The sequence below is a fragment of the Penicillium roqueforti genome, assembly GCF_015533775.1.
Source record: "Penicillium roqueforti strain LCP96 04111 chromosome Unknown scaffold_47, whole genome shotgun sequence".
In the NCBI taxonomy this organism is placed as follows: Eukaryota; Fungi; Ascomycota; class Eurotiomycetes; order Eurotiales; family Aspergillaceae; genus Penicillium; species Penicillium roqueforti.
This window is the reverse complement of record NW_024067611.1, coordinates 28,235-49,873: the sequence shown is the minus strand read 5'-3', so window position 1 is coordinate 49,873 and position 21,639 is coordinate 28,235. Positions and strand designations below refer to the sequence as shown.

General features: G+C 49.5%; 10 protein-coding genes across 10 annotated transcripts; 3 read left to right on the top strand and 7 right to left on the bottom strand.

Moving 5' to 3' along the window:
• Positions 1-2,655: 2,655 nt before the first annotated feature.
• LCP9604111_9401 (uncharacterized protein) lies at positions 2,656-3,831 on the top strand (the record flags this gene model as incomplete). The annotated part of the gene is made up of 2 exons (XM_039077652.1): positions 2,656-2,688; positions 2,755-3,831. The coding sequence occupies 2 exons, from the start codon at positions 2,656-2,658 to the stop codon at positions 3,829-3,831; spliced, it is 1,110 nt and encodes a 369-aa protein (XP_038924590.1).
• A 645-nt stretch (positions 3,832-4,476) lies between these two features.
• Positions 4,477-5,216, bottom strand: LCP9604111_9400 (SNARE domain- containing protein; the record flags this gene model as incomplete). The annotated part of the gene is made up of 4 exons (XM_039077651.1): positions 4,477-4,680; positions 4,768-4,861; positions 4,941-5,138; positions 5,206-5,216. The coding sequence occupies 4 exons, from the start codon at positions 5,214-5,216 to the stop codon at positions 4,477-4,479; spliced, it is 507 nt and encodes a 168-aa protein (XP_038924589.1).
• Positions 5,217-5,806: 590 nt separating this feature from the next.
• Positions 5,807-6,314, bottom strand: LCP9604111_9399 (histone H2A.Z-specific chaperone CHZ1; the record flags this gene model as incomplete). Its single annotated transcript, XM_039077648.1, has 3 exons — positions 5,807-6,009; positions 6,117-6,126; positions 6,189-6,314. The coding sequence occupies 3 exons, from the start codon at positions 6,312-6,314 to the stop codon at positions 5,807-5,809; spliced, it is 339 nt and encodes a 112-aa protein (XP_038924588.1).
• A 433-nt stretch (positions 6,315-6,747) lies between these two features.
• On the bottom strand, positions 6,748-9,117 carry LCP9604111_9398 (OPT family oligopeptide transporter; the record flags this gene model as incomplete). The annotated part of the gene is made up of 1 exon (XM_039077647.1): positions 6,748-9,117. One exon carries the CDS (start codon positions 9,115-9,117, stop codon positions 6,748-6,750), a length of 2,370 nt encoding a protein of 789 aa, XP_038924587.1.
• Positions 9,118-10,497: 1,380 nt separating this feature from the next.
• On the top strand, positions 10,498-12,405 carry hsp70 (molecular chaperone Hsp70; the record flags this gene model as incomplete). Its single annotated transcript, XM_039077646.1, has 1 exon — positions 10,498-12,405. One exon carries the CDS (start codon positions 10,498-10,500, stop codon positions 12,403-12,405), a length of 1,908 nt encoding a protein of 635 aa, XP_038924586.1.
• Positions 12,406-12,856: 451 nt separating this feature from the next.
• LCP9604111_9396 (uncharacterized protein) lies at positions 12,857-13,128 on the bottom strand (the record flags this gene model as incomplete). The annotated part of the gene is made up of 2 exons (XM_039077645.1): positions 12,857-13,034; positions 13,106-13,128. The coding sequence occupies 2 exons, from the start codon at positions 13,126-13,128 to the stop codon at positions 12,857-12,859; spliced, it is 201 nt and encodes a 66-aa protein (XP_038924585.1).
• Positions 13,129-13,281: 153 nt separating this feature from the next.
• Positions 13,282-14,198, top strand: LCP9604111_9395 (uncharacterized protein; the record flags this gene model as incomplete). Its single annotated transcript, XM_039077644.1, has 3 exons — positions 13,282-13,762; positions 13,842-13,934; positions 13,993-14,198. The coding sequence occupies 3 exons, from the start codon at positions 13,282-13,284 to the stop codon at positions 14,196-14,198; spliced, it is 780 nt and encodes a 259-aa protein (XP_038924584.1).
• A 300-nt stretch (positions 14,199-14,498) lies between these two features.
• On the bottom strand, positions 14,499-15,466 carry LCP9604111_9394 (WW domain-containing protein; the record flags this gene model as incomplete). Its single annotated transcript, XM_039077643.1, has 2 exons — positions 14,499-15,330; positions 15,381-15,466. 2 exons carry the CDS (start codon positions 15,464-15,466, stop codon positions 14,499-14,501), a joined length of 918 nt encoding a protein of 305 aa, XP_038924583.1.
• Positions 15,467-15,944: 478 nt separating this feature from the next.
• Positions 15,945-18,887, bottom strand: LCP9604111_9393 (WD repeat protein; the record flags this gene model as incomplete). Its single annotated transcript, XM_039077642.1, has 1 exon — positions 15,945-18,887. One exon carries the CDS (start codon positions 18,885-18,887, stop codon positions 15,945-15,947), a length of 2,943 nt encoding a protein of 980 aa, XP_038924582.1.
• A 21-nt stretch (positions 18,888-18,908) lies between these two features.
• On the bottom strand, positions 18,909-20,980 carry pmp47 (putative peroxisomal membrane protein Pmp47; the record flags this gene model as incomplete). Its single annotated transcript, XM_039077641.1, has 5 exons — positions 18,909-18,913; positions 18,972-18,979; positions 19,969-20,035; positions 20,087-20,811; positions 20,865-20,980. 5 exons carry the CDS (start codon positions 20,978-20,980, stop codon positions 18,909-18,911), a joined length of 921 nt encoding a protein of 306 aa, XP_038924581.1.
• Between the last annotated feature and the right edge of the window lie 659 nt (positions 20,981-21,639).

Genomic DNA, 21,639 nt, shown 5'->3' with positions numbered 1-21,639 from the left:
TCTTCCGCCGGGAGCCGACAGAGAATGGAATGGTAACTGAAGGGGACTGTTTTTTTTTTTTTTAGAAAGACCCCACCGATTTGGGGATTGAAAGCTGGTGATGTCGTCACAGGGTATCGCAGGGTGGGTGAGGGAGGAGTAAACGCGTCAATGGTCACCCAGCTTCTGCGAGAGAGTTGAAGATAGAAGAAGGGGGGAAGGTGAGAAGAGAACCTGAGAAAAAAAAAAGGAGGGGGAGAGGGAAAAAAAGATGGGCGATTACGGCGGGACAGTAGGTCCGGGGATTGCAGGCCCCGATGTACCCAAAAGGGAAAATTACAATGGTGGGGAGTTCTACCGTGGCAAATTGCTAGGTGAAAGCAGCCAAGAGAATGGCAAGGAGGTTAAGTGAAAGAGATATGAGAACAGTCAAACCTGCTACATGCTACATGCTCGATGCTATATAATACAACATGCCATTTAGAAGCTCTTCACTGTGAACAGACATTTTCGATATAAGAGAAGTCGAGCACCGACGGAAACAGCCCAGAGAGCCAGCGTATTGATAATCATTATGATTACGGAGTGCAAATCATCCCAAGATAAGCATCGCTCGACCAATCAGAATGAAGATTTTACGATCTAGGGTTAGCTCTTTACTACGTCAACTAACTTTACGGGGGTGTCACTATATATGAGGATATCAGATTTATACATCTGCTACTCCTTCTTCTCGATTCCTAGATCCAATTCATGTCCACCTCACTTCCCTCTTTCTCGATTCTCTTCAAAGCTCACAAAACAAGGTCTAGTGGGCCGGGCGGCCCCATAGGCCCATAGGCCCATAGACCCATAAAAAGCTCAGAGGCGTTCATTGGATATATACATACAAAGTGTACGGAGTACGGAGTACATACTCCCGTCCCCGAAATAGGGCAAATCTTCACATGTGAGAGAGAGACCCGGGTGAATGGGCGCACTCCTCAGTGGGGCAAAAATGTAGTGCTTAATCCATTCGGTTTTGAACCGGTTTGCATTTAGTCTGCATATCTGCAGGGAACCTGGAAAGGTACTAGAGAAGTACCAGTAAAGGTACAGATCTAAATAAGAGATCTCAAAAGGAAAGGATAATTGCAGATGTATCGAGTATGGAGTACAGTATACATAGTAAATTGTTTGACATCTTAATGAAATGCATAAATACCTGTAACGGTACTCCATACTCCGTACACATTCCGACAACGGCCAAGTCCCCCTGTCCCGAGTTTCCCCTCTCTATCACTTTCTTGGCCTTGTACGGAGGAGATGCCAGATAGCCCGATTTCGGGGCCCTGAACCGTTTGCGGGTTGCCCTCTCCCCCTCGTTCTTTAGGCCACTCAGACTGGTACTTACCGGATATCCAAATACCAGCCCATTTACTGAGAATGCCTATGATTCCCCATTTTTTACATTGTATAACGTGGACGAGTTAGAGTCCGGAGGGAAAGTCATCCAGACATGTGAAGACCTAGAGATAAGGTAGATGATGATAATAAGAATACATAACTTTTCTCTGCGGATATCTTCTCCCCTTTTCGCCTATCTACATCGCATATTGCCCGCTACTATAAGTATCCCGTACGGAGTACTCCGTACTGTATCTCAATATGAATCGGGTGAAACAGGATCTTGTTTATACTTCACACACACCAATTATAGTTACCGTATTATTTCAATCACCATACCCCGGAACCAGAGAGTGGAGATTACATGATCCCCGCCTTTTCTAGACCAATCAGCGTTGAGATAAAAGTCAGACACATCCAACGTCATGATTTCGGGGGAGGCTAGTGTCCATCCGGCTTTTTCCGGATATCCTCTTGTCCACTTTAGGTTCACCGGGTTGACCGCTGGCATCGGGTGATTCCGGATATATAGATATTCACCACCTCACCACTAGATCTTGCCACTTGGTGAGTCAGTTTGGGATTCTCATGGTGTACAACTCGAGAACTAGAACTTTCTACTCAGGTAGTTATTCGGCCGAAACTGCGCATATATATTGTATGTAGTGTAAGATTGATGAAAGGCCAACATGAACTATATTTTGCCCTTGGGACTGAAACTAAACATACACTTGGTGGTTTTGATTATATCCATCCAATATAGACTATTGTTAAGAGCGATGAATATTTTCAGTGTTAATAGGAGACAGATATACTACTAGAATATGATTAACCTCAAATTGCCAAATAGTCTGTGTATATATATACACGGAGTATACTGCCTATATATCTGACGATCTATATGTATGCTGTAGTAAGTTGTATATACTCCGTAGGGTTGACGGATCCCCCGCATAGACGAATTGATTGGCGGTGGAGCTCCGGCTTTTTTTTGCGTTCGCGCTTTCTCCGACCTTGCATTATATCGTACGCCTATATTGACATCTGCAATTGTTCTTCTCTATAGTTATCCTCTTCTTTCCAACATAATCCGATTTCACATGCGTCCCGAAGTCCTAGCAACAGTGGGCCTAGCAACAGTTGCAACTCCATTCGCCACAACATAAACAAACGGCTACAAAGCACTGTATCTCCAAGTCGCAAGACATCCCCGCAAAGCTCTATAAGCAGATACCTCAAAATAGGCAGAGTATTCGCAAATCTAGCCTTGAAACAGCAATTATTGCAGCGATGCTCACCCTTTCATCCATCACCCCGCGCGACGTAAGTGCCAGGCTCTGCCGATTCAAGCTTCTCAATCAGCCCCGGAGGAAACTAACAACTTGATAGTCCCATGAACTTTGGTTCGGATCTTCCCAGCCATATCGCTCCACCTCCGATCAACAGGCTGGCGACAACTCCGCTGCCAACCATCTCGCCCGACGCAATGCTGGCGGCACGTCCAGCAGTAATCGCTCATTCATGCCATCCCGCTCTCCTGCCAACACAATCGCCACACTGGCCGCGGAAGAACGCTCGTTACGCGCTCGAAAATTGAACATCGCGTCGTTCGGGTACTCATGGATCAGGCCGGCGGGGTGCGCCAAGACCATGCTCGGGATGAAAGAGGAGGAAGCAGAGCGGGAAGAGGCACTACAGGCTGCTGCGGCGGAGTTGGAAGCTGCAGAGGGAGAAGGCATCATGGATGATGACACGGGGTTGCAGAGAGGGGAAATAGGGGAGGAGGAAGGCATGGAGCGCGATTTGGATGACGATATCCCCAACGCGGAGGAGGAGGTCTCGGGTCTTATCGAAGAAGGCGAAGAAGGGCTTGAGGAAGATGACATTGGCGACGAAGGGGAATACATGGAGCGCGACTTGGATGATGACATCCCTGAAGGCTTCCCCGATGACGACTATGAGGGCTCAGGCCTGTATGATGATGACGACGAAGAGGACGATTTCGACAACCAGCCTGATTTAGATGCGGACATACCTACTGCCGACGGTGAGAGTGTGAGCGAAGGCATGACGCGCGACCTCGACGATGATATCCCTGATGCGGCAGAGCAAGGCTCGGAGCAAGAAGGGGAATGGCAGCACACAGACAGCGAAGAAGAGCTGAGTGATGAAGAGGAAAACGAAACCAGTATTATTCAAACCAGGTTTCCCGAGAACTTCCGCACCAGTACGCCAAACACTCGTGGTTTGCCTCCACCTCCGACTCTGCGCCGCGAGCCCGAGACTGAAGCCCAGCGCCGTTTCCTCAATCGCTGGAGCGGTGGTGGCGATGCGTTTGATTCTAGCAGCATGCTTTACAGCGACGAAGAGCTACGCGCATCCATAACCAGTCAGGGTAGTCGACGAAGCGGGTTTGCGAGAAGGTTCCCGCGGCACATCGGTGGGCCTAGGGATAGTCTGAACTAAAGACATCCATTATAATGGTATACTTGTTATGTTCCTCTGCGGCGTTTTGTGTCAGCGTAAAAGGATAGATCTTGGGGGGTCTATCTCGGAGTTTTGGTGGCAACTTATGATACCTCCTTGTAACATAATATATTATATGAGCAAGTTCAATGAACGTGGCTTCAAACGCATTGTGAATATCCACAGTCCTGGAAAGTAAGGCTCAACACGTAGAATGGTTTGTTATGTTAAGGCAGTCCCTGTATATTGTTTTATATGCATTATGTACGGGTTACTTGAAACATCTTCCAATATCAAAGCCATGACCTCTCCTGAATTATCTCCAGAGATGAAAACCAGACAGGTCCCAACTTGTTGACTTGAAAGCGGTATGTAAGCCAATGGCAGGGTTTTGCATTATTGCATATACATAGCTCAAAGAATCCATAGTCCCAAAACACCTCATAGCGCCAAAGCCAAGGTTTCCATGCTGAAGAAATTGAAAAGTCATGTGCGTGACTCGATTAAGATCAAGTAAAGAGCAAGTCGCTGGGTTTTCCGTGAAGTAAGACGAGAGATTAAAGATGATAAAGACAAGAAAGTCGGGCGTGATCGACATGGTATAGAGCGCGAGTGCAGTCTTAGAAAGACAGCAAGGGTATACGTTCAGAATATCCACACATAGAAGAACAGGAGGAAGACAGCGAAAAAGAAGCCGAGCCAGACTCGCCAGCCGATGCCGGTGCTCTCGGCCATGCGAAGCATACGGTTCATATTCCCCCGGAGTCGGACTCGCGTGTTATCAAATGAATCGTTGAGGTCGGTGATATGTGTGGTGTCTCGGATTTCATCGCCAATTGCAAGTGTGATCTAGATGGTTTTCTTGTCAGCGGTTTGTTATTTCAAACTACTAACTGCCCTAGTTGGGTCTGGAAGTATGGGTGCGAGGCTTCTTACATCCTTCAACATTTTGACCTTGGCACTAATACCCTCAACTTCGGCGTCATTTTGTGACTCGAGAGATGAGAGAACTGCATCGGAGTAATGTCCCCTATATCAAAGCCTTGGTTAACAACTATACATGAAAGAACGACGGGCGATCTTAAAAGATCATGAGCCATTCAACGCACTTTTTGTCGGGCGATGCGCTTTGATATCCACCTCCAGCTGCACCGCTACTCGCATAACCATTAAGTGCTGGACTGGGGTAGCCTCCGTACCCGTATCCACCTGGTTGTTGGGCAGGCGATCTGCTAGCTTGGCGTGAGTCGCCACCGTATTGATCAAAAAGAGACGAAGAGGCGCGGGGATCACGTTGACGCGGAAAGCTATTCAGATTAATGCTGCATTAGCCGACTGAAGGACACCTCATAACGAACGGAGGGAGAAACGTACCGTGAAGCCATGACGGTCGTGGAGTGTAGCTAGAGTTCGCGATAGAGCAAGAGGAGGAACATGGATTGCAGATCGATAAGCTCTTCAACGGCAATCGAGCATCTCGCAAGGGTCAAACGCAAGTCTATCACTGTTCGAGTCCTCGATGTTTGATGCTTGCGGAGATAAAAACATCAAAGTGGCCATAGCGTTATCATTCGCTGAACAGCACGTGATAGCCCAAGTACTGGAAACCGACACGCGGGATACACAGCAGATGTGGTTCGCATGGGCATCTGCTATTGTTTATCTGGTCATTTAGGATTGATTATGGAATGAAACGGGCAAAGCATTGCTCATTCTAAGCTATGCCTTGGAGATATCCATTTGGTCTACAAGTTACATCATAGGTTAAAAATGGGCCAACCCGTAGTCAATGGATTAAGTGTATATTAACGGGGTTGGAAAATTTTTTTTCCGAAGAGATATTCATTGATTCATTGTCATCACAGAATCGCGAGACATGTTTTGGACACACGGGAAAAAAACATCGTGGACCGACCCGTGGCGCCTATCGTTCAAAGCAATTCCATGCCACCCGGAAGTTTTGTATTCATCGAGCTTAGTCGCGCATCTGATCATCATCGTTGGTCTGGGTGTCCTCGCGGACCTCGTATTCCTCATCGTCATCCTCGTCGTCCTCCATCTCGTCGGTGGAGATCTTGGAGTAGTCAATGACCTTGCCGCGTGTGCGTCGGCCACCCTGGATGATGTTGCTCTGGTCGATGGGGTCGTTGAGATTGTCTTGTGTGTCATCCTCTTCATCTACAGTATAGGAACAGAAAGGGTCAGTATGGAGGCAATTGGTGGCCGTTCAGGCGCATGTGGTCATTCAGACATGGGTTGCTTGGGTGACAGTGGGGTACACATACCATTGTCGGCCTGGTCACACGCAAGGAAGTCAGCATAAAAGAAGCAATTGCGCGTAGAAATTGGAGACTCACAATCTCGTTCTCGCTCTCAGACTCGCTCTCCTCGTCCATGCTCATATCTTGGGTGGGGTCAGCCTTGCCCTTGCCCTTGGCAAAGGCCTCGTCGTTGGAGTTGGAAATAGTCGCCTGGTCAGACATAATGAGGTTTATTCAGGGGGTGGATGGAGAATTGTAGGAAGGATGGTTGGTGGAAAGGGACAAGGGGAATTTAAAAGACGGTCTGCAAAGTAAGGTCTTTCCCCCTCGAACCAAAACAAGCTGCAAGGGCGCTCTCGCCGTCTGATTGGCGGTCGCGGGTGATCAAACCCCGTGACAAATCCTGCCCTGAGGCATCAAGTACAAGTACCAATAGAAAGAGGAACTGAAAGAGCAAAGTAAGTAAACTATTGGAAATACCTACATAACAAAATAGACATATCTAACTTGTTGATATGGGCAAGCGATAGTCCCAGGCTATCGACAATATTACATACTAGAACGCTTCTTTGTCTGCATTTGTGAACCATGAAGAGGCAAATTTCATATTAGAACTTATGATATCAGCTATTCTTCTGTCAATTACGAAAGTAAATCAGCTGTCCAGAGCAAAGCATCTTTCCACAGACGTTGCATTATTGCCCCACCATTTTGGCATCGAGACTTGCTTCCCCGCTCCGAAAAAGAAGAAGACGAGCAACATGTTGAGGTTGAATCCAGCATCAAACGCAGCAGCAATCAGGTAGTTGTATCGCTTCCAGACCTCGAAATGGCGACGGTAAGCCCAATACATTACAATATATCCACCAATAATGGCAGATGTGTAACCAGTACTAATGTTACCGTAGAACATCGCCAATCCCCCAAAAAAGATACTGACGTTCCACAAGTCAATTCGAAGCCGGGGGAAGAAGCGGTGGAAACAGAAGAGAATAGGAGGAATCACCGCCCCTACAAGGAATGACCAGGGAAGCACGGTCATTTCCGTCTCAGCGAAAAGCCTCTTTGGACCAAGTACAGCGTACTGAACTCCCATTGTGTTGGAGGTCCGCAGGGACTGTCCTGTCCACTGATTCAGTGGATCTGTTTTTTTGCCAGTCAGATAATCTCCTTTGGTGTCCATGATCCAACGCATGACGGCATAGTTGATTGGAACACCCATACAAGTGCCGAAAATTTGGGAGAAGAAAACCGCGCGGGGTGGAATGTGCATGTAGTGGCCAATCTTTTGGTCCTGGAGCATATACTGTGCCCGATACCAGGCGTCACCTGCAATAGCTCCATAGACCGAAGGACCACAGGGGTGTTGGTGGGCCTCGCCGGCTTTTGTATGGACCATGTAGCCATACATGAGTTCATTGAATGAGCCGGTCTCAAGCTGGTAGTTGGAAATGGCGTAAAGCCAAGCAAAGGGGATGACCAGAATGGCAGCACTCGAAAGTGCCACAAACAACGTCCAGATTGGGATGAATAGATGACCGAGTGCGAAGAATATAATCAGAATCACAAAAGCTACCGAAAATAGAATACCATACCACCACCATGGAATCTCTTTGTATTGTCTCTGGATAACATTGAGACGATCGTGATACTGGTGATGAATGCTGTCGTTCTTCGTGGATTTCTCTGCATTGCGGGATGACCAGATTCTTCGGATATTCCCGGAAATCTGTGCGTATCCAAAGGTCAAGATCCAAGTGACCGCTGCTGGAAGTTTCGCGTAGTCGAAGAATGTCGCCCACACATTTTGCAAGCCCATATACATCGGCCCATACTCCTCGTAAGCGGTCACGTTCAGATGATAGTCTGGGGTGAGTACGTCCAGGGTTGGGTATTCTGTACCGTTGCTTAGGAAAAGGTTGTTTGACATGAGTCCATGCTTGAAGGAACCTAGACTCCCCCACTTCGCTGCAGGAAGTAGGACCCAACAATTGAAAGCAAATGCCAAGAACAAGATGACCTGTGTCCAGTATGGGGTCGTCATGATTGAGGATCCATTCCAATTCACATTGGACCAATCCAACGAGAGATTGAGGAAGCCCATGCCACCAATGCCTGAGCCGATAAAGTTGGCCACCGGATTGCGAGGTGCCACCCAGCAGAGGAAGGCCAGAGATGAGGTGAATGGGAAGACGTACTCTGGAAGGAATTGCCACATGGTCATCCCCAGAAGCGCGAAGAAGAAGACCTTCATCTGGCGCCGTGCGAGAGCAGAGGAGTTGTCTGTTTTGCGAAAAGTTTCGAACAATGTGGTTTGCATCAAAGCTTGGGGCCAGATGTATTCCGGGTCAGGCAAAAGGAGTTGTCGGGCAAGCGCAGCAAAGGAGTAACCAATCCACACAATTGAAAGCATGAAGAAGATTGCAACCGCCGGATTGATTCGTGTACCGTACCAAAGCTCTGCGAGCACGATGGGGGCATATCCTAGATTGTACGTAGCCCCAGACGCTGCAGTCAATGTGACCAAGACATGCTCCTTGATGCTCCATGGGGCCGGATTCAGGCTAAAAGAAAAGCGAGTACCAGGTAGACCGATCCTCCAGTCAGGAAGGACTCTGGCCATAAAGTGCCCGGCATAGTGACAGGCGATTTGAACAAAGAAGATGGAGTATGGTGCCGTGGTAGTGCGGAAGTGACTCATCTGCGACAGAAAGGCACCAGGAACAACAAAGATGATGGCGAGCACAAAGTAACGGAAGGTAATTGTCGGTAAGCTGGGGTCGTCGGTCAAATTGATCAGATGTCTCACGGGCAAGGGCAATGCAGCAATCTCGGGATTATCGTGTATTTCTTGTTCAATGGCGGCTGATTCTCCCTTGAAATGGAGGTTCTCTTCATCTACCGCAGTCTCTGCCACCTTTGGGTCTTTAGAGAACTCGGAGCCTTCTGAACCCATAATCTCTTGTTCTATTTCGACCTCGGTGGGGGTTTCCTCGAGTCTCTTACGCTTCAGTGCAGCGAACATGTTTAAGAAGATTTCCGATAGCCCATGGAATATATTTTGCATGAAGTTATTTAAATAAAATAGCTCATGTTGTGCGACTGGAGTAAATATTCGCAATTCCCATAGAGAAATGCCCCATTGGACGAGTCCAGGCTAATGCCATCACATCGTTACAGCTACAGGGGTGCGGACAAATGCTTAGCGCGGATGGCGCAAGCCAAAAGCTTTTTTTTTTTTTAGGCTTAAAAAGAATAAGAAATAAGAGGGAAAATAGGGAAAATAGGGCTAACCAGTCTCTTGTTTAGATTTTGTAGATGATACTCCGTATATCTAGAATATATATATATACTTGGCAGGGGAATTATAGGGTTGTTCCAAGGTTCGTTACTGGTATGAAATGAAGTATATAATTGCTACGCTTCGCTCCGCAATAAGAACAACATAGATTGGATGAAATAGTTTTTATACATAGATTCTGGGCTATATTATTTGAATGATAATATATTAGGTTCTGTGAGTGAGATCAAAAGAAATAACTAGACAACATACAACACAGTCTTCGAGTTAGTTAGGAAGTTCACCTCGACATGTTGAGATCGACATTTTAGAGAATTCAGGTTCTGCCTCAGGCTGCAAGGGGCGTACAGATTACGTCAGCCCCACTTGTGCACTGACCACCGGTTGGTCATATGACCGCCGAGTCGTACGTTCTGATTTCTGCCCGGATTCCCCGCCCGGACCGGAGAAACCCCGGCCGAAGTCAGCTGGAAAACTCTGGTCGAACGGGGTGGGGGAAGTGGTCGGGTCATGAATTCACTATGACGCATACATAATTGACAGTACCAGTACCAATAATACCGGCACGAGATGGCCACCACACAGAGAATACCAGGCGGTCCCTATGGCGACGTGTATGCAGGCTGTATCATACCACAATACCACACTCTGACACCTTGGAAGTCAGCCCACCATTACATCATACAGCCCCGCCATAAAGAAAGCTGAGAACGGCAAAGAAAACCCATATGAATCAGAGAGGAAAAAAAAAAAAAAGGAATTGACATCGTCGACGCTAAAGTTAGACATAATCAAGTAATGTAGACACCTCAAGACTCCACTGGGCTCGTCTGGAACCTACTAGAGTCTTAATGAAGGACGTAATGAGGTGGTTGTTGGGCCATCGAAGCTCGTGGAATCTCATGGATTCCCGTGGAAGGCTCCCTCTAGAAGCTTCTGGGGCAATACACCGCTCACTATATAGCAGCTTTTCGCAGCCTTCAACCCTCTTCTCTTCTTTCCTCTCTCACTATCAAATACCCTTCTACTCTCTGTACACTATCCTCGTCAGTGACCAGTCTCTTTCTATCCTTTTTTTCTTTTTAACGATTACACACATTCACCATGGCTCCCGCCGTCGGTATTGATCTGGGAACCACCTACTCCTGTGTGGGTGTCTTCCGTGATGACCGCATTGAAATCATCGCCAACGACCAGGGTAACCGCACCACCCCCTCGTTCGTCGGTTTCACCGACACCGAGCGTCTCATCGGTGATGCCGCCAAGAACCAAGTCGCTATGAACCCCCACAACACTGTCTTCGATGCCAAGCGTCTCATTGGTCGTCGCTTCCAGGACGCTGAGGTCCAGGCCGATATGAAGCACTGGCCTTTCAAGGTCATCGAGAAGGCTACCAAGCCCGTCATCGAGGTTGAGTTCAAGGGTGAGGTCAAGCAGTTCACTCCTGAGGAGATCTCCGCCATGATCCTCGTCAAGATGCGCGAGACCGCCGAGGCTTACCTCGGTGGCACCGTCAATAACGCTGTCATTACTGTCCCTGCCTACTTCAACGACTCTCAGCGTCAGGCTACCAAGGACGCCGGTCTCATTGCCGGTCTCAACGTCCTCCGTATCATCAACGAGCCCACTGCCGCTGCCATTGCCTACGGTCTTGACAAGAAGGTCGAGGGTGAGCGCAACGTTCTGATCTTCGATCTTGGTGGTGGTACTTTCGATGTTTCTCTCCTGACCATTGAGGAGGGTATCTTCGAGGTTAAGGCCACCGCCGGTGACACCCACTTGGGTGGTGAGGACTTCGACAACCGTCTGGTCAACCACTTCGTCAACGAGTTCAAGCGCAAGCACAAGAAGGATCTTACCACCAACGCCCGTGCTCTCCGTCGTCTCCGCACCGCTTGCGAGCGTGCCAAGCGTACCCTCTCTTCCGCTGCCCAGACCTCTATCGAGATCGACTCTCTCTTCGAGGGTGTCGACTTCTACACCTCTATCACCCGTGCCCGTTTCGAGGAGCTCTGCCAGGACCTCTTCCGTGGTACCATGGAGCCCGTCGAGCGCGTCCTCCGTGACGCCAAGATTGACAAGTCCTCCGTTCACGAGATTGTCCTTGTCGGTGGTTCCACCCGTATCCCCAAGATCCAGAAGCTCGTCTCCGACTTCTTCAACAAGGATGCCAACAAGTCCATCAACCCCGATGAGGCCGTTGCCTACGGTGCCGCCGTCCAGGCCGCTATCCTGTCCGGTGACCAGTCTTCCAAGTCTACCAACGAGATCCTGCTTCTCGATGTTGCCCCTCTTTCCCTCGGTATTGAGACCGCCGGTGGTGTCATGACTCCTTTGATTAAGCGCAACACCACTATTCCCACCAAGAAGTCCGAGACCTTCTCCACCTACTCTGATAACCAGCCCGGTGTCCTGATCCAGGTCTTCGAGGGTGAGCGTGCCCGCACCAAGGACAACAACCTCCTCGGAAAGTTCGAACTTACTGGCATTCCCCCTGCCCCCCGTGGTGTTCCCCAGGTTGAGGTCACCTTCGATGTTGATGCCAACGGTATCATGAACGTCTCCGCTCTCGAGAAGGGTACCGGAAAGTCCAACAAGATTACCATCACCAACGATAAGGGTCGTCTCTCCAAAGAAGAGATCGAGCGCATGCTTTCCGAGGCTGAGAAGTACAAGGAGGAGGATGAGCTTGAGTCTGCCCGTATCCAGGCTAAGAACGGCCTTGAGTCCTACGCCTACTCCCTCAAGAACACCCTTTCCGAGGGCAAGCTCCAGATCAACGACGATGACAAGAAGAAGGTCGAGGACAAGATCAACGAGGTCATCGGCTGGCTCGACAGCAACCAGACCGCCGAGAAGGAGGAATACGAGTCCCAGCAGAAGGAACTTGAGAGCGTTGCCAACCCCATCATCTCCGCTGCCTACGGTGGCCAGGCTCCCCCTGGCGCTGGTGCCCCCGAGGGTGCTCGCTCCGCTGACGAGGTCGAGGAGAAGCCCGAGGAGCTTGACTAAATGTTTCGCTCTGAATGACTTGCTTGTTTGCCATTTGGCACTCGCTTCCTTTTCACGTCTTGTTTTACGAACTTATGGGTTATCAAGGTTTCCTTTTGCGCATGATTGCATAGATACAAGGTTATCTCTTTCTAGGGAAAAAAATCCTAGTGAATCAATTTTCTTTTAATAAAAACACAAGTCTCTTGTACATTGTAGATCATAGTATTAACTAACTGGTCTTGTTGGACTTAGGCCCCATTCGGACCTACCTCCACACTTGCATTGAAGAGTGAAGGTATACAGGATTACATCCTCCCGGAACCTCGCGCAAGTGATGAGAGTGACCAATCCATACACGACGGCCAGTATATATACATATAGAAATACAAGATTCAACCATCAATATTAATTCTCTTTGCGAGGATCTCCCAAACCAAAACTCCAAACCGATGATGTATCAAAATCCCGTTTAAACATCCTGGAAGTCTCCGTTCCACCACCGCTGTAACCGATGCCCGCTCGTTTGTACGATGCTTCCGTAGGTGATTTCTGAAGCGCGCTCGGGGTACTGCTCGCGCTGGTCACGGCGGATGCGGGTGAGGGCAGCAGAGACACCCATAGCCAGGGCGAAGAGGGGATCCGCGATCCTATTCATATAGCGTTAGAATGATATGTCTCTCTTGTCGGAGACAGTTGGACTGTGCGGAAGTATGTGTACCTGGAGATGAGGTAGACAGGCATGATCTGCTGAGATTTGGGAAATAAGGTGGTGGTTTCGGTGATTCGAGGTGTTATGTCGTACATCTAAGAGCTAGAAGAGAATAATCACGTGATGCGGACACTGCTTGATCGGTTCATGGCCCTCCGTCTTCCACAGCAACACACATCTCCGCCATGCATTTCTCGCTCTCCTCTCTTCTCCTGCTAGGGATTAGCAGTCTGGTGTCTGCCAGCTCTTTGACAATTACCATTCCCGTCTCTAGTTCCCTCCCAAACCCGCATGTCCTCCCCGCAACCAGCCATGCCACTCTCACCACTCTCCCCTCTAGTGGGAAAGACCACATCCTGTCCGCATCGCTGACTCGCTCGGCGACGTTCGTGTTCCATGATCTTCCATCCTCCAATCCGGATGCTCAGCCCGAGTCCTACTTGCTCGATATCTGCTCCGCTGGTGGCTACGTCTTCGCCCCCTACCGCGTCGATGTTGCGGCTGATGGATCCATTCTCGGAATCTGGGAGACTTTTCGCGGGAACCCGTGGGATAACCGTGGTGCGGAGAAATATGTAGTGGGTGTTACTGGAAAGAAGCAAGTTGACGTGGTTGTCGAGGCCAAGGTCCTTGGACGGAAGGTCTTCTATGAGCAGCGTGCTCAATGTGAGCTTGCCTCCTCTTCCCCGCAGATACAACCTGTAATATTTGTCCATAGCTGTGCTAACTTTGTATCGAATCGCAGTCTCTCCCTTGAGTCTTGTCAAGAACCCAATGGTTTTGCTTGCAGTTGTCGCGCTGGGTCTCATGTTTGTCATGCCCAAGCTCATGGATAACAGTATGTCTATTCCCCATTGACCCTAATCCAATGTTGGGTGCCTAACTTTGTTGTCCAGTGGATCCTGAGATGCGCGCCGAATTTGAGCAGCACTCTCGCTCCTCGCCCATCACCGGTGCCACTACCAGTGCCATGGCTGGTGGCGGGTTTGATCTGGCCAGTTGGATGGCGGGCACTGGTGCACCTAACCCCACGGCCAGCGATGTGACTCAGGCTGGTTCAACTGGTAGAGATACGAGTGGTCCTGCCCGGAGGCGTGGATAGAAGATCATTGCTTTATTATATTGACCGTTCTTGACATGGTATCTTGTCATTGTCACGTGGCTAATAGTATGATACAAAGTTCACTGAAGGTGCTCGTGGCTCATAAAAATAGAGCCGAATACCGATAAATGACTAGAGCGATTTAGGCGAAACAAAAGCAATCCTCCCAAATCCCTCCCGATGTCAAAGCGCCTAGAGTCCCTCGAGATGTACAGAGGCCTGTCCCTTATGCCGGAGTCCATCCTAGTAACGAAAGAAGAAAAAAGCAGAGCAATCAAAGAAATCGAAACGCAGCCGAGCTTAGAAGTCGTCTCCTCCGAAGTCATCACCACCACCATAATCATCACCGCCACCGCCGCCGTAATCATCGTTATCATGATGATCCTCCAGAGCATCGGCGATCAGCATACCGCCAAGCAAACCACCACCAACACCCAGAGCAGCAGCACCGGCAGTTCCCATACCTCCTCCACCTTGCCTGCGAGGCGGTTGCTGCTGGTAATATCCACCCTGCTGTGGGTATCCTCCATATCCACCCCCGTATCCCGGTCCGGGTCCATATGCAGGTTGGCCATGCTGCGGAGGATAGCCACCGCCACCGTAGTAGGCACCAGGGGGAGGACCTTGCTGAGCGTACGAGGCGTATTGTTGCTGCGGCCGAGGTGGCCTACTGCTTGAGCTCGAGCTCTTGCCCATCAGCTTGCTCAAAAACCCACCCTTGCTGCGCTTCTGTTCCTGCTCAGGCATCGGGCTATGCGACGACGCTGGAACTGCCGCATATCCCCCTGGACCGGTGGACTGCGGTCGCGAGGTATCGTTGTAGTAGTCTGATGAGGCGCCACGATCTCCTAATCCGGCCCCGGTTCCTCGTGTGTCGGCCCGGGCGTCTTCCTCGGCTTGGAGCTTGGCGGCAAGCCGTGCGTCTTCGTCAATCGTGTTAGGGCTAGTGTTGCCTGGGCCAGTATTTGTTGAAGGGTTATAGGGGTTGTTTGATCCCATGTGTTTCTTCTGGTCCCCCGCACTGGCTATTGCTGCTGGATCGCCTGGCCCGGCGTTGCTGTATGATGGTGGGAGAGAATTGGCTTCGGGGCGGTCCCATTGCGATTTGCCCGTGGCAAGGTCTACATAGAACCTGTGTGGTTGTGAGTACTTTGCTCTTTATTAAGATGAGTAGATACATACCAAGCGTGGTATCGATCGTCATACTGCGCTGTCCATCCCTCAGGTACCGAGGGCGGGGGAGGCCCGGAAGGCGGGGCAAACGACATGATGACAGGTATTATTGACTTGAATAGGTTGCAAGGCTGAAAGCTTCAATGGTGGTAATGATCAAAATGTCAAGTTTGAAAAGGAGGATGAGAGATGAGTGAGAGAGTGAGAGAGTAAGAGAAAGAGTGAGGAGGGAGTTCTTGATTCTTCCATGGATATATACTTAGCGGGGAGTAAGCGGGTAATTGTGGCCTTAGGCATATAGACTGCGCCTCCCCTGGTGGCGGTGCCCCAATGTCATCATTCAGGCCATGACCAGTAAGTTAACTAACTAGTTAACTATAGTTATATATATAGTAACATCATTGTATATCTACAGGCTACCACATTCGAGATTGCAGCCTATCGATCATACATACACAAACATCATTGATAAACCCGTTCGCTGCAACGTGAATTTATTTAAAACAACCAAATCTGAACTCCACGCTTCAATGCTATGCAAAACACATCAACAATATCAAGAAAGCTGCCACATTAGACGATCTCCTTTTGGAAGTTAGGATCGATTTCCCCACTAGCCGGGAACCAGTTATCTTCTTCAAGAGCCTCAAGTAGTTCCTCGAGGTTGAACCGATGTCGGTTTGACGTCTCCATCTCCGTGTCTGAATCCAGGAGAGTAAGGTCGACATATTCTGTGTTGCTAATTATCCGAGACGCGAACCTGCGAGCCTTCTTTTTCGTCCGAGATTTCTTTTTCGCTTTATCTTCTCTGTTGTCTGCTCCATTTCCCTCTTGATTTCCTTCCCTTTTCACATCCATTCTCTCGGCTTTTTTCTTCCTCTTCTTCCCCGGCCGAGAAGAGCCAAGGGAAGACAAATATATAGGGCCTTGAAAGACGATCATAGAAGGCTCCTGGCGTTTTCTCTTATGGAATCCTCGATTTCGTATTTCGGCAATTTGTATTTGTCTTTCGACCTCTTGTCGCTGATTCAAATCGAGTTCGTGACGATCTTCAGGCGGTGGTCCATCCAATTGTTGGCTCTGATATCTTTTGAGCAAAGGAAGATCCCCAATTCGACCAAGAGAAACGTTTTTTTTTGCGTTCCTAGCCCACATAGCAAAAGGCCCCGTGTAAGAGGGCCCTTGACCCATCCCAAATGTTTCGTGCTTTACAACCTGGCCGGATGAGACAAGCTGATTTCCCGCAACGATACCACTAACACTATGCTCTTCGGGTTCTGGGGCATGTTCGAACTGGAAAGTTCCTATGTTAGGATCCGAATAAGGTCCCGATGAGAGCACGTGCACGCCCCCTCCAGACCCCCCGACGAGGAGTTGAGATTGATCATCGGTGAAAGATGCGCACATGATCTCCTCATCAAAAGATGCGACATCCTCGACGAGGACATCTTCTGGTGACCGGCGAATATCCCATCGTTTGAGAACACCATCGGACGCACCGGTGTAGAATTGGTCCATAGACGAACCCCACAGAGCTACCCTGACGCCCACGTCTGCCGTTTCCCGGCTTCGTTGGTGATCCATCGGGTTAAGGGGAGAGTTATGGCGAAGTTCGTGAAGAATTCTATCGCCCCTCCGATTATCCCAAACATAGGTTTTTCCATCCGTGCAACTAGCGGTGACATATGTGCTGTTTGAACCCATTGGACAGAAACTGACCTCGTTGATATCTAAGGCCGGGCAGGAGAATTCCAGCACGGACGGCACGCGCTTTTGGAGGTCACAATTGAGGCTAAACACCCTCACTATTGATTTCGTGGTAATGCCAATACCTTTCATGCGTGCGTTGTGAGGATCCTCAGGGCTGGCCGTTGCAAAAAAGGGCAACGAAGAGTGCCATTTGATGTCAAAGACATTTAGTGAGTTGGAAGCCATCTTGATGGTCTCAAACGCAGATTCGCGAGCTCGCCATAACCCTAGGTGACCTTTGTATACTGGATCCTCCCCTATTTCGGCCAGACCTCCGGCTAAGAATTCCTTAGTCGACGGAGTATGCCCCCAGGCCAGGGCCGTCGATGAGAACTCAAAGTTGGGCTTATACCGTGCATCGCGGTCGATGGGAAGGAGAGTCGATGTCATATTTTCGGGATCTCGTGTGTCCCAGACCAAAATTGATTCAGTCCCTGTAGCCAATATATCCGGATCGAATCTCGAGACGGACATCACTGCCACCCGGGAATCATGCTGCAAGGTATGAGTGCAGGATACGTTGCAGATTGATTCCACGTCCCAAATCTTGACAGTTTTGTCAAAACTAGCGGTGTAGAGTCGGTTGCCAATCCACTGCATATTATTGACACTCATAAACAGCCGTGGGTCATCAACTGTCGAAGTTGTGGGGCGTGGAATCCAATGGTCTGGAATTTCCCTTAGACGATTGCTTTGAAGATCACCTAAAAGGAGATTGTTCGTCTTGTTGTACTGCATATTATGTTCATCTGATTTAGCTGCGGCGCCTGCCGCAAACTGAGTACCATCAGGCGACCAAGCCAGAACAAGCAGATCGCCCGAAGCGCCTTGCCATGATTTCCATGGTCTCAGATCTGAGACCACATCGGCGAGAATGGGGCGATGATTTCCGCCTCCAAGCTCACGGCTATACAGCAGCTTTTGGACATTTGGACGACGGGGTAAAACGCGACGCGGCTCCTGTGGAGAAGACGCGACTGTGTCCGGAATAGCTTCGACATTAATGTCTGGCTCTTCAGATTCAACGGGAACATTGACCCAAGGATTGGCGTAATAATTAATCGGTTTGGCTCTATTTCGGCTAGAACGACGAATAAAATTTTGCTCGGAGGTTGGCGATATTGACCGGGAGTGAGGGGATCTGGAGGCAGATGACATGACACCCTGTGAGTAAGAGAAATGCTGCTTTGGCATGGGTGCAGTTATCTCATCGTTCCTACTGGCATTTGAGATTGCCACACTTTCCCTAAGAGTCCGTTGGCGCTCCCGGTGACTTGGAGAGATGCCATGTGAGGAAGGGATAGAGACAGAAACAGACTGGGGAGATGGAAGTCGGGAAGGAGCCCTGGAAGGAGCGTGGGAGGAAGCGCGGGAAGAAGCGCGGGAAGAAGCGCGCGAAGAAGTGCGAGGGGAAACCCGAATTGGACTGCCAGAGGAAGGAGCGATAGAGTGGGAAGGAGAAGGTTGAGTGGCATGGCTGCCACTTGATGAACCCATGAGTCGAGGTGATATTTGAAGAGGTGAGCCCTCACTAGGTTGGACTTCAGTCCGCGGACTCTGCCAGACATCTCTGACCTCGTCTCTCGTATTACCAGAGGTGGCCGGAGTGGACGGATTCTCCGGTAGAGAAGAGACCCTAGAATACTGCACTAGCAATCGCAGAGTCTCGCGTTGGATATCTGGATCTTCTGGGATGCTTCGGGCTGACAGACCAGGGAATGCAGGAACTATACCCTGGCCATTAAGACTGGAAAAGCCGTGAGACATTTTAGAAGCACAACTGATGTTCTAGGCTAGAAAGGGAAGAAAAGCGTCAGGTATGAATGTGAAAAGAAAGAAGAAAGCTCTCACATGAACGACTTGATTGATATGAATTTTGGCTGGCTCACGTCTGGTGTCGGACGATGGCAAAGTGAGAAAGACATAACATCGGCCCCGGCTCTCACTTTGTTCACACTAAACGCGAGGTTTCCGTTGTTGCCTTCCAACTAGCCGATTCCTCGGGTGTGTTTCTGTTCCTTCCTTTAAAAGAAAGAAGCCTATGTCTTTGGATGGCTTTGGTGGGAAATTAATGGTTCCGGTATAGCCTTGACAGCTAGCTCTATTAGAGCTTAGGCAAAACAGTCGCGCAAGATATTGGTTTCGAATAGGTGGGATAGACAATATCCGTAGCGAGCGCAGATAGTTCTAACTAGTGGTACGAGGGTCACAAAGATAATGTGATGATGCGACGATGGAGAGGCAAGCTTGGACTGTCAAAGCATTAGGAGTTTTCCACCTAAACGACCGGGAGAAGCACACCTGGGAGAGATACGTGTAGAAGCTCAAAGAAATATTGAGGCACAGAGAGGCAGAGGGGCAGATGAATCAATGCCAGAACTGAAAACCAGAGTGCACAAGATACAGGAGAAAGTGTGGAGAAATTGAGCAGAATCGCGTCGAGAACGCGATAACGCGGGTATAGGCGATGATGGGCGGTGAATCAAAGATAAGGCGGTCAGGTCCAAATGGATTCTTTAATTAAAGGAGTATAAGAGTGAATTTCAAATAAATAACTAAACTACATATTTGAGTACCTGGGTATCGCTTTAGAAGGGCTCCTTGGAGCTCCAATAACTTCAAGAACCTTCACCAAGTCATTCTTTATAGTGAGAAAGTGAAGTGAAAGCCGCCCGCTCGAATTCCTCGTACTCGAACAAGTATACATAGTGGACAGTGAGGGTCCGGACCTTGTCTCCCCATGAAGTGTGGCTGTATGAGTTGTCACATAGGTCCGGTAGGCTTGGAGCCATTTCCTGTCTATTTAGCGATGCGACCTCTTCTACGGGCAGACACCATCAGATCATACAGCACATCCTTGAATGCAAAAAGGAATGCAGCAGTGATGGCGCTCTGGGTGACCTTCGGTCCAATACCTTTGAGGATATGTTAGTGAACATCCAGTATGACTTCCAAAGAATGTTTACCCTTGTAAAGTCCCTTCCAGCCTTCTTCCTGAATGATCCTCTTCAGGCTTCCGTTCAAGCTCTCCTTGGGGCCATCCCTGCTGGCCACATGCGCTCGGCTCTTGATGGTGATGTATGGGTAGGTGAGGCTGGTGGCCAAGATTTTTCCCAGTGCGCCCAAGTAGAACGCATCCTTCGGCGTCATACGCCGGCGGCGCTCCACTATATTTTTCAGTTGCTCGAAAATAGTGTATTGCAGAATTGGGTTGATCACCAGGATCAACGCCGGGAGGACGCCTGCAAATAGAGCCTTGGGGCCCTCCTGCCGGAGCAGGTCTATGAGGGTGCTGAAGGTGGATGCCTTCGTTTTCTTGGCACCAGGCAATGTTGCCTCCGCCTCGGACTTGCGGGCAGTCATGCGAGTGTTGATGACCCAGATTGGGTTGGTAATCAGCACCGTGGCACTCCCTGCAATAGCCCCCGCAATCATAGACTCCACCGTTGTGAGCTTTTTCGAAGCTCGGCCTCCCTTGATGGCGGCCTTCTCAAAGGCCGAACGCGTGAATTCATACCAATAGTAATACACAAAATTGGTGACGCTGATTCCAAACAACGCTGATTCCAGGCCGGAATATAGTCCAGATATACCTTCCCTCTGTACGATGCGGCGTATGGCATCAAGGGTGGTTGAGTGCGCACGCTTCGACTCGACTTGGGCTCGCGTCGACAGAGTGATCAGAGGGTATCTAGAATGGATATGGGGTTAGCAGCAGCGATGGGGAAAATGCGGGAAGCATACGTCAAGACCATCGACAGAACACCCCCTCCTGCACCCGCCAGCGCGTGCGCGATGTTATCACTCTGTTGAACAGCAGCAGATGCTGCCTTGCTCTGCTCGGCTCCTGGTTGAGACATGATGGGAAGAGCTTGGCCTATTGACCTATTTTCAGGTGTAACGTAGAACCTATAAAGAGCAGAAGAAGATGGAATGTGTCAGGAGGTGAAGAACGTTTAGAACTTAAGACCACCGGGGATGGGATGGATGTTCATGACGTTTTGCCGAAGTACTGTGTGCCTCGGCTCCTCCCCAACTCCACTGCATTCCGAGACGCCCCATAGCGCAGATTCACCTTGCACAAGCTTATTTAGTTGATGGGTTTGATTTGATTTGATTTATTTATTGACGAACTCGGTACCTGCATGCTAATCAAGTGACTTGAGTGTGTCACGTTCTAACTACCGAGGTAATAAACCGGAATTGGGAATATCCCCGGACTACCTAGGTAGCTACACGGTAGTTAAGCGGATCAGACCGCTCGGGAGCATGCTCGGTTTTACTCAGTGAGCAATAAAACGGTAAGGGAACGCCAAGAAGTGGCAGAGGAAATCAAGTACGTAGGTAGCTATACGTACTTGATTTCCTCTGCCGGGTGGGGTTTTCCTATCTTAGCTGCCGCCGCTTTTATGAGGGCGCTCAGAGCCAGGCTCACTGAGTAGATTTCAGTCCGCGCTCCGACTCAGTGAGCTGCTCAGATATATTCACGTGACTCAACAGTGAGATCCAATGAACGCTC